The sequence below is a fragment of the Pseudopodoces humilis genome, chromosome 5, assembly GCF_049639895.1.
Source record: "Pseudopodoces humilis isolate 2021_Gansu_Grassland_sample_001 chromosome 5, ASM4963989v1, whole genome shotgun sequence".
In the NCBI taxonomy this organism is placed as follows: domain Eukaryota; kingdom Metazoa; phylum Chordata; class Aves; order Passeriformes; family Paridae; genus Pseudopodoces; species Pseudopodoces humilis.
In genome coordinates this window covers 46555865-46571759 of record NC_142204.1, presented here as the reverse complement: position 1 = coordinate 46571759, position 15895 = coordinate 46555865, and the positions used below count along the sequence as shown (strand labels likewise).

General features: G+C 34.9%; 1 protein-coding gene across 1 annotated transcript in view; it reads left to right on the top strand.

Annotated features, from left to right (window-relative positions):
- Positions 1-15895, top strand: part of IMMP2L (inner mitochondrial membrane peptidase subunit 2) — a 403902-nt gene that overhangs the window by 299588 nt on the left and 88419 nt on the right. Inside the window, exon 5 of the mRNA XM_005519273.3 lies at positions 13322-13424. Within this exon, the coding sequence (XP_005519330.1) occupies positions 13322-13424 (103 nt within the window). The remainder of the gene's footprint in view (positions 1-13321; positions 13425-15895) is intronic.

The following is a 15895-nucleotide window of genomic DNA, read 5'->3' as shown; positions in this document are numbered from 1 at the left end:
CAGAAATTGATATTATAGCTATATTATGTTCTTTCAAGCACAAAATGACAAGCATTTGAGGAGCCTCATTTTGGTTAAGTCAACATTGCAAAAGCCTGTGGAAACATGCAAACAATTTCTGGTGGTTTGAGTCACCAGACTATGAAAACTGATTTAATAATCTCAAACTGAAATTTGTAATCTTTAAGTAGTTTAATTCTACAAAAAAATTAGACTGAAGTTTTATTCTTGATCCTTTTGCTTTTTGTGATAACTGTAAAATTTCAACTTTAAAATGTATACTGACCAAAGGCAATGAAAGTTTTCAGAGTAATGTTCAAGGAGTGATACATTTTGTGTTGATCATTTTTTCTTCTTTCTCACACTTCAGATTCAACTTTTGGCTGAATTACTGAGCCTTACACTTTGGTAAAGTATGTAGAGGCTGATATTATTTCAAACCATGTTTAGCAACATATACTTTGTTGTGTTTTGATCTTAAATGATAAATTTCTTTTGGCCATAATTAGTAGAAATAGTTTTGACTTTTATTGATGTTTTTCTTGCTTTCTGTTGTTTATAAGTAAGAATTTGGAGTTTGTGTCTGTCTTGGGCTATTTTGACTGGAGGTTTCCTATCATTGTAGTCTCATTTGTTTAGAACCATCTGATCATGCTGATAACACTTTTCTCTCCAGAAATACCAGCTTGCTGGGATTTTCAGTTGCTATACAAAAATATCTATCTTTTAACAGTGTCATGATGCAAGATTGTAAAGCAAAGTCAGAAACATTTCCTTTGTAGCACTTTGTGTCTTAAAAGAAGAAAAACAAAAATTCCCTTCCTGACAAGTATTTCTTAACACTACCAGACTCAGTAGACTGTTCAGCATACTTGTGTTCCTGCTAACACAAGGGAGTGACAAGGAAGTTACTGATATGGCCAGACATAGAATTAGATTTATTTTTGATATTTAAAATGATCAAAGAATAGTTCCAAGGGCTTTTTCATTAATTACTATTGAATGAGCATTTTCTTGGTTCAGTAATATTAAATGGGAAAACATATTTGAGAAGAAGAAACACAACAATTTAATGAAATATCAATTGACTCAGTGCTGTGAGATTATAGAATGCAGTGGAAGTATTAATGAGGGCAGTTCCCTTTTCTTTTGCAGGTAATTCAGATTATCTTTTTGATGATTTTTGGTTTGAAAATTTTAGTACTTTGCTGGCTTTTCCTTTGAACAAAACAATATGAAATTTCAGTGGTCTGAGAAAAAAGAAAAAAGAAAACTGGTGTTAACATCTACTCCTAAGAGCAAAGATCACCTATATAAATCTTTTTAGGCTCCGTGAAGCACTTTACTATTTTCCAGCACTGGACTGCATGTAACTGAGCTCTTCCAGAAAAATATGTTTATACATGAGCTCATGTGGGAAACAGTAGGCTGCTCTGAAAAGTATTAAACTTTTCCTAAATTGAGGTTTCTGTTTATTAGATTTCTACTGATCTAAATTATAATTCTGAAGCTTAAAATCTAACAAAATATTCAAAATATAGAGCTGCCTTAACAATGTAGGATTATAATACCCCTAAATGATGCAGTCAGTTCTTGCTTCTTGAGACATGATTTTAAAGATGGACATAGAGTTTAGAACGACAGAAATAATGCTGATGGACCATCTGAACTGTTCATCAAATCCCACAGTGCTGAAGCATAGGCATTTTATGTGGGAGATTGGTCTATAAAAGACAGAAGTCTTTGTGCAGCAGATAGTGAACTACTGGAGTTGTTCCCCAGGATGCTTACAGAAGGCAGACAGTATAAGCAAATAAAAAATTGTTTAGACAAATTCATGGATAACAGATCAGTAAGCAGATCCTAAAACAAATAGACAATAATGTACAAATCAAGCATCTCTGACAGATTAAATTTCAATGCTCATGGAGAGTAGTCAAGCTAATGTGCTCTACCTGGGCACTGTCTGCTTTTCCAGTTGTTTGGAGACAGAATATTGGCCTATATGGACTGCTGCTCAGAGACAGAAATAAGCATTTCTTATAATCCCCATGAGAGATTAATTATGAGTAATAATTTTTGGGCATATCATAACATTATCTTAAACACCAAGGAAAAATAGTATATATGTTTAGATATGCATTTAATAACAAGAAAAGTTTTTTTCATGGTGTTTGCTTCAAATTGCAATTGTTTATTTCTGTAATTTGGAAGTTCAGTCTGAAAGACCAACACTAGTTCAAATGTAGGGATATGCAGTCTGATATACATATATGTGCTCATAACTTTTAACAGAAGACATATGAAACCTATTACTTTTTAAGATTTTTTATTGCATTGAAATATTTTTGAGTTTTAAAACTCATAACTTGTGTAGCAAAAATAATAATTCATTGATTCATACAGGGTTAATATTTTTTATCTCTTACTTGTAAGCTTCTCAGTTATCTTTTTGATAGTAGTGTTTCTTTAAAAGAGAAAGTACACTTCTAGGAAAAGTAATAAAAGGCATTTTTAAATATTATTTCCTAACAAACATAAATAGAAAGAGATATTAAGTTTCAGGCTTCCCTTGTACAAAGAATAACAACTCTCCCCCTTCCATAAATTAAAAAAGTCCCAAACCAAACCAAAACACCTTAAAACAAATTACACTAAGGGTTCCTCATTTTGCATATGCTGCCTAAGGTAGATTAGAAAATTTTAATACCTTTGGTTAGTCCTAAGCAATAAAGAAAGTATAGCAATTAGCTCCTTTGTGAGAAGTGTGTGGCTGGGGAATTATTTCTTACCATTGGACCTAGGCAGAGGTATTGCCAGACTCTTTTAGCGGTCACAAGTCTACAAGAATCTAGCCCAGGAAGATGTAACAGTGATGAGGAGACAGCACTGCTATGACCACCTCTGTCACCATTTTTGAAAATAAGAGCATTTTTTTCATTCAGAATTTCCTTAGGAGAAGAACAGGCCAACAGAGTTGTCCAAGGTGGTAGATGCTGTTTTCCCCTCTGGGATACAAATAATTTTAAAACTTTTTTTTTTTTTTTCCCTCCTCTGCTGCTGTACACCTCTTCTTCCTCCTCTCACAGAGCCTGTGTGTTGGAAGACTGGCCTGGCCAGCAAACTCCACTCTGAGGCTGAGGAAATACACAGAATAGGTAACCAGAGGTCGGCCTTTAGCCTCTTCCTTGATAGTTTCACGAAAGCAATGACAGAAGAATTGCTAAGGGAGGGTGCTTGGGTGAATAGAAAAAGTGAGTTCAAAGAGGAAGAATTTTTTAGAGAGCTGTGTTTAATAATTGCAGATTCTGCATGCTAGAGTTTTGCTGCTGAGCCAAATTTTAAAATCCCCAACTTAAAATCTAGAAAAAAGTTTGATCATCTCTTTTCTTAGGCTGGCAAAGGCATTACTAAGACAAGCATTTCTACATATATTGCAGAAAGAGAAAAAAGAAACTGTTATATATCAGGTGAAATTTTCATCTTAGTAGTTCCATAAATCTTAGCTTTTGAAATTCACTTCAAAACTGTTGTCTTTGACTCCTTAAATTGTGCCTAAAACTAAAATGATCCAAGTTAATTCAATATTAATAAAAGGAGGGTGTCGAGTGCAGGAATTACTATTTTTTTATAGCAATAACTCTTTGGTCTGTATGTATCCTCCTATTACTACAGGTATAAAGTTTCCAATTTGACAGTGACTCAGGGTTTGGTAATTCACTTAGATGACCTAGAATAGCTAGTAAGTTTTTACCTTGGTAAAATGATGAAGCTAATGATAATGAATCTAACAAATGATTCCCATCTAATATATGATATGATACTGTTAATATCTTCTAATGATATTAGAAAAAACCTCTCATGTTAATTATCAATATAATCTAGTAGAGAAATGTGAGAAGGTAATGAAACGATACACTTATTTGGTTAATGGGATTCATATCAAAAGAACCAAAGTGAATAATTTTCACAATCTTAACTTGAAAGGGCACAGTGTTGACAGCTGCGATCAGATTCACAAGTGAAAGATTTGTAGACAAAAATGATAAATTTTTTGTTTTCTTTCTCAAATCAATAAGCTGGTTAGCCATCTAAATGAAAGTTATGCAACCAATAATCGTTGCTCTGTTTTTCAACATAGAATTACTGCTTTGTATTTGTTGCAAATTTTATCCTGAAAAGAATTATAGTTCTTCTGATTAAGACAATATGGTTAGCAAAAGAATGAAGTAGTTTCAGTATTCCAAAAGGGAGTGACAGATTTCTGTAGCAGTGTGTAGCAATTTCCATTCACATACGTCCAGTATATGCAGTCCTCTTTAGATGGTAATCACTGCTGAATGAAGTGAAAAATACATATTGATTTTAAATATAGAATTTTCTAATACTCATTTTAAATAATAATGCTCTCAATATAGTTAGAGGTATTAATGTAAGTTATATATGGACCTTGAAAGGAATATGGTCCTTCAACAGATTTCCACCACCTTTTGTAGTATTTTGCTTTAGGTTTAATCAATCTGGAAAAATACCCCAAACAAAACCCAAAACCAACCAAAAAATAACAACAGCTCTCCCCACAAAAAAACACAAACAAAACACCCCAAACCCAACCCAGATTCTGGACTTATTCTATTATTTCAAAAACAAGTTTGCAGAAGTCATCCATTGTTTTATTAAAGTTCACTAAAATTGTATTTTCCTGAATGGGTTGAGGAGATCTCCTGTGGGAAGGATCATAAAATAAGAATTCTGCTAGTGCTAGAACAGATGAGACACATGCAGGGAAAAGAAAGCAGCACAAAATATAAATAATGGGTATAGGGTAGAAGGCCCAAGAACAAAACTATTCACAGATATTACAGGAAAAAATGATAAAGTAATCTCTGTGAGGGAAGCTGCTGTTGATCTTTCTTAGCAGTGGGAGCAAAATTAATTCTGCATTGCTGGGACAAGCAATATTAAATGCTTCATGCCTCCTGACTAGGTAAGCAAAACTCTCAGGAGCAGAGGGAAATTCCTGTGCTGCTGAGTGTTATGTGCATGGGGATCTGCAGTGGCCTTTTACAATTTCTGAAGGAAGGTAGTATGAATTGAAAAAAATAGAGAAAAACAATGTGAGGCTGGAAATGTGAATCATAAAAAGTGACTGCAAATGAATGAAAAGAGATTTTACCCAAGGAGAAATTATTTCCTTAAAATCCAGGTCCCCTGGCATTGCTGGTAAGTACTGCCTCTAGAACTCTACAATTCACAAAATGTAGAAAAGAGCTCCTGTCTAAAAGAAAAGAGCTTTTTTGAATCAACTTATGGAGTGCTTGCCAGTACCAGCGTAACAGACCTTTGTGATACAGATACCTACATACTGGTAAAAGTATCAAGAGGGACAAAACCTAGGCCCTAGATGTACACTGTATCTTTAAAACACAGGAAAATAAAATTAATTCTAGAAAAGCTTATCAAGTCATATCATGATTATCCAAGATCAAATTAAATTATAGCCTTGGGAAACATTCTTAGTGAATGGTGGAAATCGTAAAAATCTTCTCCAGAAAGAGATGTATGAAGGTAAAGTGGATTGAGATAAAGCATTTATTTTATCATGTATATTGATCATACAAAACAGCAGCAGCTCCATAGCTGCTTCCTCATTAAAAATCTTGACTATTTTAAGGATATTTTGAAAATTCAGGAAAGAAAGAAAGAAAGAAAGAAAGAAACAATAGAAAAATTAATTGTGCTGACATATGCCTTAAACATAAACTTGAGCAATTATCTGGGAAATTATGTGATATTAAGGGAGTTAAGAGACATTAATTGCTCCTTCTAAGTCTTTGGTTTGTTTTGGTCAAATATCTTTGGATTCAGAGGTATGACGAGCATCCTTTTCTGGTAAATTGATCTATCAAGGATACTTTTGCTCATAACAATGATGCCATACATTTTGTGAATCTCACAAGCAATGATCTCACATCTTTTCACTCTTACAATTATTTCTAGTCTCTTTCTGTTACAGTGTCCTCTCTCATAAAAATGAGGTGTTAACAAGGGAACGTCAGCCTTGAAATGAGTCTAATCTCTCTAGTAAGTGAGCTGGTTACTCTTTGTCCTTTCAATCATATTATCATTTTAGATAAATATGCACAAATCCAGTAATTTTCCTGAATAGCTTGTGTTTTAAAAGTTTCTAACTGCATTATGATAATGCTGGTGAAGCAAGTAATGGGTAAATCACTATGTTTTTTTAAGAATGACATACTTTTTGAGAAATTATCTAACTAACGAAGCAGGGCTACAAACATCTCCTGTACTTTCCATAACAGATTTCTATTTATAATGAGCACTGTTGAGTTATAGGAGCCTGCACTGGTGCACTTTGGTAAGAATGCTTTAGCTGGGAAAAAAGAGATGGCATTTGTCATTCAGCTTGCTTTAACTGTTTTGCTTATTTATTAAAAAGTGGGTGTTTTTGTTAACATAATTCTGTTCCAAATGAGGAAACCAGTAAATTATATTGGTTTTTCCTGAGACTCCAAAATATTTAATGGCAAAAAGTGAAAACAGAATTTATATAATTAAAAATTTGCCGGATTATAGGCAGAGGGAATCACTGACTCCATCATGGCTGTTCTTAATATCACTGAATGGGAGTCTTTTGTTTCAGATTATGTCATCTCCATCATTTATGGGTGTCTTCCTTTGGGGGTTCCCTTCTCAATATAGCAGGTCTGGCATTGCTTATGAAGCAATACCTGAAGCATTAGGGATCCTCCAGTACTTTCCAAGTTCTGAGTTTGGATGCATTTTTTATAGTCAGGCCTCTCAATAACTGGTGGATCTGCAGCTTGTATGGAAAACAGCTCTGAAGCAAAAGTTAATAGCTGCACACAACTGGTGAATATTCCCTAACCAATTTACTTACTCTCATGCATATTCTGTAGCTGGCCTCCAGAAAAAAAAAAAAAATGTAGTAGTTTCATATGTACAACCATGGCTTTATGTCTTTTTGTATGTGTAAGGGAAGAGTTAAAGTAGAAAGGCACAGATGGCTGTATGTGTGTTAGAAGTGAGAAAGGAGATTTCTGAGGAGGTGGAAGGTGTTTAGTGTCATGTGTAAGATTCCCCGCAGTGATACTAATAAAACTTACATGTTATATTGCAGTAAGGTTCGTGTTTTGGGATCAAGGTGTCACTTGAAATTGAATATCTTAGCATTTGTTCATTCTGTGAATTTGTGTATGTGGAAAAAATTCCACATTATGGTGTGTTGACCCTGGCTGAATGTGAGGTGTCAACCAACGCTGCTTATCACTGTCTTCCTCAGCAGGATGTGAAAGAAAAGGTAGAACAAAAGTCCTGTTGGTGTGGATAAGGACAAACAGAGATCACTCACCAGTTACCATGTAGGGCAAAATGGACTCAGCTTGGGGAAATGAGTATATTTTATTACCAAGCAAGTAGGTTATGAGAAATAAACCTGTATCTTTAAAATACCTTCTTCCACCACTCCCTTCTTCCTTGACTCAAATTTATTTTCAATTTTTTCTTCCTGTTCCCCTGAAGTGGTGCAGGGGAACATGGAATAGGTGTTGTGCTTCTTCCTCCTCAGAGAGAGGACTCCTCACACTCTTACACTTGATCTTGGTTTTCCCTGATGGGACAGTCTCCAACATGAACTTTTCCAACATGAGTCCTTCTCACACTTTGCAGTTCTTCATTAAGTTCTTCATGAAGTCCAGCATGGGTCCCTTCCATGTAGTGCAGTCCTTCAGGAGCAGACTGCTCTAGTGTGGGTCCCCTGCAGGGTAACAAGTCCTGCAGGAAAACCTACTAGAGCATGGATTCCTCTCTCCATGGGCCAGAGGTCCTGCCAGGAGCCTGCTCCAGAGTGGGCTTCTCTTGGGCTCATAGCCTCCTTCAAGCATCTACTTGATCCAGTGTGGGGTCCTCCATGGGCTGCAAGTGGAACTTTACTCCCCCACGGACCTCCATGGGCTGCAGAGGGGCAGCCTGACTCACCAGAGTCTGCACCAGAATCTGAGAGGGAATTTCTGCTGTAGGAGCTGGAGCACCTCCTCCTCCTTCATTGACCCTGGTTTGTGCAGAGCTAACAAATATTTTTCACTCTCTTGGTGAAGTTACCATTGTACAGCAACCTTCCCCCCTTCTTTACTCTGTTATCCAACAGGCCCTATCACTACAGCTGATGGGCTTGGCCATGGCCAGCAGTGGGTCCATCCTGCAGCTGGCTGGCATTGGCCTTTTTGGACGTGGGGGAAGCTTGTGACAGCTTCTCACAGAGCCACCCCATAGACCTCATGCTACCAAAACCTGGCCATGCAGACCCAATAAACATGTACAGCAATTCATGTTGCTAGGAGAAAGTTGTTCTTAAGTATGATAGAGACTACCTATTTTACAAAAGAGTTTATATTTTTGTTTTATCTCCTCTGAAAACAGGACATTATCTATAATATCTGTTCCCAGATGACACCCAAAGATATGCAGATTGCTGAGACCTTTGGATTTCTCAAGGTCAAATCAAACTGAAGGCAATCGTTCCTCATCCAGCTTAGCCGAGCCAAGTTACTTGCTTTGGCACTGCTACCGCATCCTAAAAAAGCAGATTTTTCTTGCTTGTGGGCAGGTGGTTAGAATACCATATAGAGCTCATTTTTGACTGTCAAGATTGAAATTATTTCTCAGCCAAGGATAGCTATAAGTACATCTGTTAGCTATTAAATTGTGGAGAAAAAAAAAAAACTTTGCAAAGGTTCAAAATGTACCTCATATGTAAGAAAAAAAGTAAATCAGAATTTCAGACCAACTTCTTTAAAAATGTCTAAAAAGATAAATGTAATTCCATTATGTTCTGAACAAGAAAATTACTCCAATTGTGGTAGACCCTGTTCTTAAGCCAATGAGACTTCAACTACAGTTTGAGAAACAGCAGCATAGGTGATTATTACTAATGTGTCAAAGACTTCAGTAAAACCTGAAATTGTTTTTTTTGCTCACACCAGTATGGTTTTTAACAGATGTTTGGATTCTATATATCAAAATCTGGGTAATTTAATGTATTTGCCTGAAGTATTGCTAAAGCAAACCAAATAAATCAGAAGAATAAGAAATGTTAAATAATTTTTATTTTTTTATTACAAGACAGTTAATTTAAGAAAGTGAAAGACTACTCTTCATTAGTAGAGGCTTTATGAAGTTTAAGAGATTGTTCAGTAATTAAAACTTATGCTAATGAACTAGATATGAAATTAACAAATACTAAGTTAATTATTACTTACTGCAATTTTTCTCTTATGAAATCATTCAGATGTCTTCAAAATTTAATTAAAAATTTCATGTGTTAGAGCGAACAGAGGGCATGGTTACAGTCAGAGCGTCTAAGGACACTCAACTAAGAAAGATAAATAGAAGTTTGCATTGCTTTCAGAATATGTTATATTATTGACTGCAATTCCTTTGTAGCAAAGACATCTCACAAGGAATTGATGTAAAATTCCCAGTGAGCTAATAGTACCTTAAACTGATATTTGCCTTGAGGACTTTTAGTTTTGCAGCCATTGTTGAAGAGTGCTAGAAGCATTCCAAAGTATTTTTTCACTTTGAATTGTATTTCTTTTTCACAGAAGTATTGATCATTACACTTAAAACTGCTATTCATTTACATAGATCTAAACCTGTAAAGTTGATAGCAGTAGTCTGCAAGGCTATCCATAAGAAAAAGAGTGAAGTCAACAATTTCAAAAATTATATTTGTGTTAGTAACTTGGCCTTGTAGAATTGCACAAAAAGATGGACAGTAGTTTTACTTCAGCATGCCCAGCTAAAATGTTTAACTATGAATGAAACAAATAAATGCTCGTTAGTACATTTAGATCAGGAGCCATATTGCCAATGTAGCACACAGAGGTGGTCTCTTCCTTGCAATTTAGGTCAGAGATTTCTGCAGGACTCATGGAGGAGAGGGCCAATGGCTAATTTTGACTATGAATCAATTTGGCCTCTCTTCTTAGGTAAGAACACCAAGTGTGTGGGTTTTTATTTTAAAAATATCAACATAGTCTTTGCAAGAGTAATTAAAAATAACCTACCATGGTGAATCAAACATAGCTTTCTAAAGCCTGTAGTCTGGTTTGTTTGCAGGAATATTTTATTACTCTATTGTGTACTCTATTCTCAACAATGAAACTATTTTAAAAATTAAAACCAAGATCAAGAAACAGATGATCTGGTTCACTGTAACATGATTCTTTGCTGTGGTTTGTTATTAATGCATGCAGTGAAAATCTTGAATAAAACTTCGTTTTCAAATTCGAGTGTTCCACAGGACAGTGTTTGCAGTAGTATTTCTAGAGAGGGTACAAAGTCCCCAGATAACTGCCCTATGCAAATGCTACAGTAACATTTTGAAGGAATTGCTTTAGGAAAATAGATTTTCTTGCCTCTCTTCTGTTCACGGGTATGCAGGCACTTATTTTTTACAATATAACTTACATTTCTATTGAGCCTATATGTGGGAAAGCTCGATTTATATAACCCAAACATGATATGGCGGAAGGTTTTACATTTAACTGCTGAGTTTAAGGGATTTATCCAAGAAGTATGATTCCCATCTACTAAAGTAGACAACTAGAACTGCTGCTTTTTGTTTCTTTTCTGTTTCTTTTTTTCTGCCCTATTCCCTTAATATGTTTATTAACATTGTGAATTTTAATTCTATTTCCTCTAAGTAAAAACTACTTGTGTAGAATAAGCTGCTTTTTCCAATATGAGAATTTGTATAGAATTCCTCTTTTATCACTACAAGATACTTTATTTTTGCATGAGTAAGAAAATATTCTGGTTTATGATGCTTATTTCAAGAGTAGAAACAAAATACTTATTTACCCTGGTTTAGAAATAATAAGATGAACCAATTATAATTACTGCAGTCTGTAATCTTTTTCTTTTTGTCTTAGGCCTTAAAGAACACACCAGACACCTGTGTTGAACCCTTAGATTTTCAGAGGGTCTCTGAAAACCTTTACAAGACATATCCATGCAGACAATTTTTTCCTCCAATTTTGTTTCTGTGTACTTATTGCAAAGCTCTTTTTTTCCCTTCCTCTTAGTGATTTCCCAATCATAATAAAGGAGGAGATTATCTGGGGATAAGAGATTGTGTCTGTTCTGAAATTGAGTCACTGACTGGCCTTTGCCATATTATTTTTCTGACATTTATGATGTAAACATGCCAGCAGAATTAACTTTCAAATCCTTTCACCCTTCTGAGTGAAATTCAGTCTTGTGCATGAAGTCTGTAAGGATACAAAACTTTGTCACAATATATTCTTGTGTATTCAGGAGGATGAATGGAAGGGAAAATTAAATACTTTTTGAGCTATTGTTTGGCTTTGTCACTGATGGAAGAGACCCATTTAATAATTTTCAGAAGTGTCTAACCAAACAGCAGAATTAATGGACAACTCTCAGCCTATACTTTAAAACATTTTACTAGTAAAATGCATGATACTTTATAGAAGAAACTATCAATGAGATGAAGCATTACAAAATCATGAAACAGAAATAATTTTATTGTCCAAACTGTATGTCATATATAAAAAAAAATATATATATTTGCATAGTAAAAAATTACTTTTTTAGGATAATTGAATTATTATAGCATAATCTTTATGTTTAGGAAATCATATATTTACCAACTAGGACAGTTTTACATTTTTGTTTTCAGTGGTTTATAAATTTAGTCTTGAATACTGTGTATTATGGCACTGTTCTAGAAAAAAACAAGATCAGTCTTTTTCTTTTCTGCAAATAGGTTATTATTTTTTCAGCTTTCAATGAAAGTACATGTAGAATTCCATTAAAATATAGTACTGGAATGCTCATCCTTTTAGCTGCCAAAAAATAGCTGTTTGAAAAATGATTAGTCAGATTTTGTGACTTGCAAATTAAGTAATTATTGTTTTTATTTGATTAATGTAGTCAAAGTTAATAAAATGAACTTTTGAGGATTCCTTTTTTATCTAATATTTCATAGCCTCCAGGTTATTGATTAGCTTGTCCTTTTAACATACTCACCCTCCTCCCCAACCAAAACAAACTTCCCCAATTTTTTTTTGTTTTGACTTGTGAATATCCTTGATTAGTGCTGTTACAGAGTTCAGCTGTAATCTCCTGGTGAAGATGGTTTTCTCTCTCCAGTTGATTTTTTCTCAGTTTTTTAGTGTTCTCCTTCAGCCTTCTGCTCTGAGGGCTTATCTTCCAGAGAGTGAAAAGCGAAGAGCAGCTGGAGGCAACAAGCTAGATCAAAAGTCTGTTTCTGTCAGTGGACAGACTTGTTTATTCAAAAATAAATAAGAGGTATCACTACTCATGGTCCTATATGTAAATGCTTCATCCTGGTAATAATTCAGTGTGCATGACAATTGCTGTCTGGGGTTAAAGCACAACAACTTCTCTGCATGAATGATTGCAGAATAACAGGTCGCATCTGAAAGCAAGCAGAAGTGTGCGGTAGAAGGCAGACTGGCATTATGAAAATGACAGCTACTTGGAGAACTAAATACAGGAATTTTACACACTCTGCACCTCAGCTGTAGTACTAATCTGTAGTTTGTCATGTTGTAATACTGGGACATGCTGCACCAGTATGATTTTTCATTAGATGATGGCATCAATGTCATTTTTCTTCATCACTTGGCCTTCTCTTAAAGGTTTTTTTTAAGCTTATCCTGTTTAGCTTGTTACAGCTGTATGAATCCTGCCTCCAGGACAGAATAATCTATGCTCTGAATCTGAGGCCAGTTTAGATACGACAGTACATTTTTGATGAATAAAACCAGTCTTAAACAGTATCTTTATGTAACTGTGACGTAAGTACATTCACTGGTATTTACCTGAGATAAATTCTGATGGTTCAAAATTTTGTCACTACAGAGGTGGAGTCAATAATCTGTTAATTATATTTAACCGAAAAGTCTGTTCTTCCTTTCTTGTGTTGTTATTTCTGACAAAACAATGTAGTAAACAGGCCTTGCAACCAACTCATACAAAATTTTCGTATATTTTGACTTCAGTAACACTCTCAAGTCCAAAGGATTTCAGTGCAGGTAGTTTTAAGCAGGTGCTGAGTTGTATGCAAGGTCAAATTTCAAACCTGGAAATATGTGGATTTTCCTAACATTGTTGGATTTGGGTTTTTTTTTTGTATTTTGGTTTTTGGGTTTGTTTTCTTTTTGTTGTTGTTTGCTTGTTTGTTTAAAAATCTTTTAAACTAACCATTTTTTTTTCCAATTCTGGTTAGAACCATTGGATACAAAAAGAAGTATGTGAAAGTCCCACATGGTCATATTTGGGTGGAAGGGGATCACCATGGACACAGCTTTGACAGCAACGCTTTTGGTCCTGTAAGTCAATTCTCTGTATGTCACACTTTGCAACAGAATAACTGCATATGTGAAACACATCAAGTATGAATTGATTGTGATTGCACTTTTATTCTTTTTGTGAGAATTATTAAACTTTATAAAATACCTTGGTCAGTGGATATTGAGTTTTTTCTTAGCTATTATAAAAAGAATAAAGACTACTTTCAATTCCCCACATGGAAGATGTGGTAGAGCTTTTAAATTTGGAAGGATATACTGGAATTGTAGCCAGAGGGTGAGCCAGCTCCCTGTAGCTGACAGATGCTCCCTGAGGACATTTTGCCAGCTGATACAATTTGGAATGATTCCCTTCTTGGGGGCTTTGTCTTGCTTTAGTGCCAGTGCTGGGATGAAAAAAAATGGGAAACTGTAACCATGCTTAACAAGTGTTAACTGGTAAATTGGTCAGTGGACAATAGTAGAGATACTTCAAAACTGTTCCCAAAGTAAATATTTAAATTTAGTTTGCATATTGAATGAAAAGAAAATGTAACCTGTAAAATCTGTTTCTTGATGGATAAAAGTATGCACCTTTTCATCAGGAGGATGGTAAATTTTTTCTCTAAACTCTAGTTTGGGTTTGATTTTGGCTCTGTTACACTTTGTATAGATTCTTGTTCTTGTTGTAACTTAATCTAGCATGCAGGAAATAGTTGCATAAACTGTGTATCCTGCTGTGGAAATACAAGCTCTTTTAGCCCTATTCCACATTTTTCTCTCCTTTTAAGAGAGAATATTCCCCTAATATTATTTTAAAACCCACTGTGTGTCACAGGGAAGTTGTCAAGATTGGATTTTTCTACCCTTATGCTATATATCTATTTCATACAGAAGTCATCCCACTGACTATTGAATTAATGACCTTATGAGTTTTTCTGGTTTCTAAGCTTAGAAGTTTAGCCCAGTTATTAAGTTTAAATAATTATTTCTTGGGGAAATAATGCAAAATAGGCCTACTGTCTGATTTGGAGTATGTAATGGTGATGCTTTCTTTTAGTTTGTTTCACTTTTTTGTGCTTGTACTTCTTGCTGTTTTCCATTATTATTTTCCTTCTTCTATCTCCTAAGATTTCTAACATCTAGTTTTAGAGGTTCTTTCCTGCAGAATTAATTCAGTCTGTCCTGTGCAGGTATCTCTTTCCTCCCTTAGTAAGCTTTTCTCTGTCACTGTCTGTTCCCAACATAAATCTTAGTCATAAAGCCACTAATCTCCTTTTCACTTACAAATATACTGCCACTGTAGGCTCAGAGCATAAAGAACCCTTAGCAGTTGGACATTGGTTTCAGATTTACAGCAGCTCACACAGAAATTCATACAAGGTAAAATCCTCAAGGTAGACACCATGTAGCTTTCATGCAAGATAGAATGTTGGGGTAAATCTAAATATCTTCAGATATTTGCTCAATTCACTGATGTTTATAAATATTAGTAAATCCCCTGGCCTAGGCGCTGACCTCACATTAATCATCTGTTGTTAGCTAACATCAGATAGCATGTCAGGTTTCTTACAGCAATGGCACTTTTGAGAGTTAGCAGGATAGGTTTTGACAGTGAATTCTTTATCTTTCTGCAGGAAGAATGACCTTTGCATTGCTTTGATGAATACATTATGGGCAAGTCAGCTGTAAATAGGTATTTTCCTCTCAAAATCAAATTAGAACAGCAATTGCTGAATGGAAGCAGAAGGGGCAGAAGAGATCACAGGATTTGAAACTAGCTTCAGAATAATAAAATATAGAATTTTTTTTTCTGTAGAAGAAAATGGAAAGTGTATTTAGAAGGACACACTGCACTCCAGGTTCTTTTCATCTTACATATTTAAGATTTTAGGTTACTGGGACATTTTCTACTCCTCTTCTGTACTGTGGAGATTGCACAAGTGAATTAAAATATTAAAATCACTCTTTCAAGCCATTCAGAAGGTATGTACTTTTTGAAAGAAAATTTCTCTCATAAGACTGCAGCAGTGGTAAGGAACAGACATGGTAAGATATGGAAATGTTTTTCTCACTTTGTTAGTATAAGGTCACTTAGGACACTAGTTAAACATTTTGTGTGTTACAATTCTGACTTTCAAAATTATGTTTTCTTTGATCAAAAGATGCAGTAGAAATAGTGGGGGGTTTAAGTGGACTGTGTTGTAGGCTACCATTTCTTCTATTTTCATGTGATCATATAGTAGAAAGGCATTTGTAGTGCAGGTAGACTCAGTAATGTTTTGTAGATGAACTTAATGAGTTACATGGGGCATAAAAGGAAATTATGGAAAAACAGATTGAGAACAGATGTTAGAATAATCTTTTCTCTTAGAGAATAACAATATGTGTAATGGCCTAATGGGTTAGGTTGATAAAGCAAAAACCCTGATACCAATCAAATTCTAATTAGATGCACCTTTGGAGAGATATGAATTTCTAAACTGTACTACTTGACCTGATTAAATTGTGTT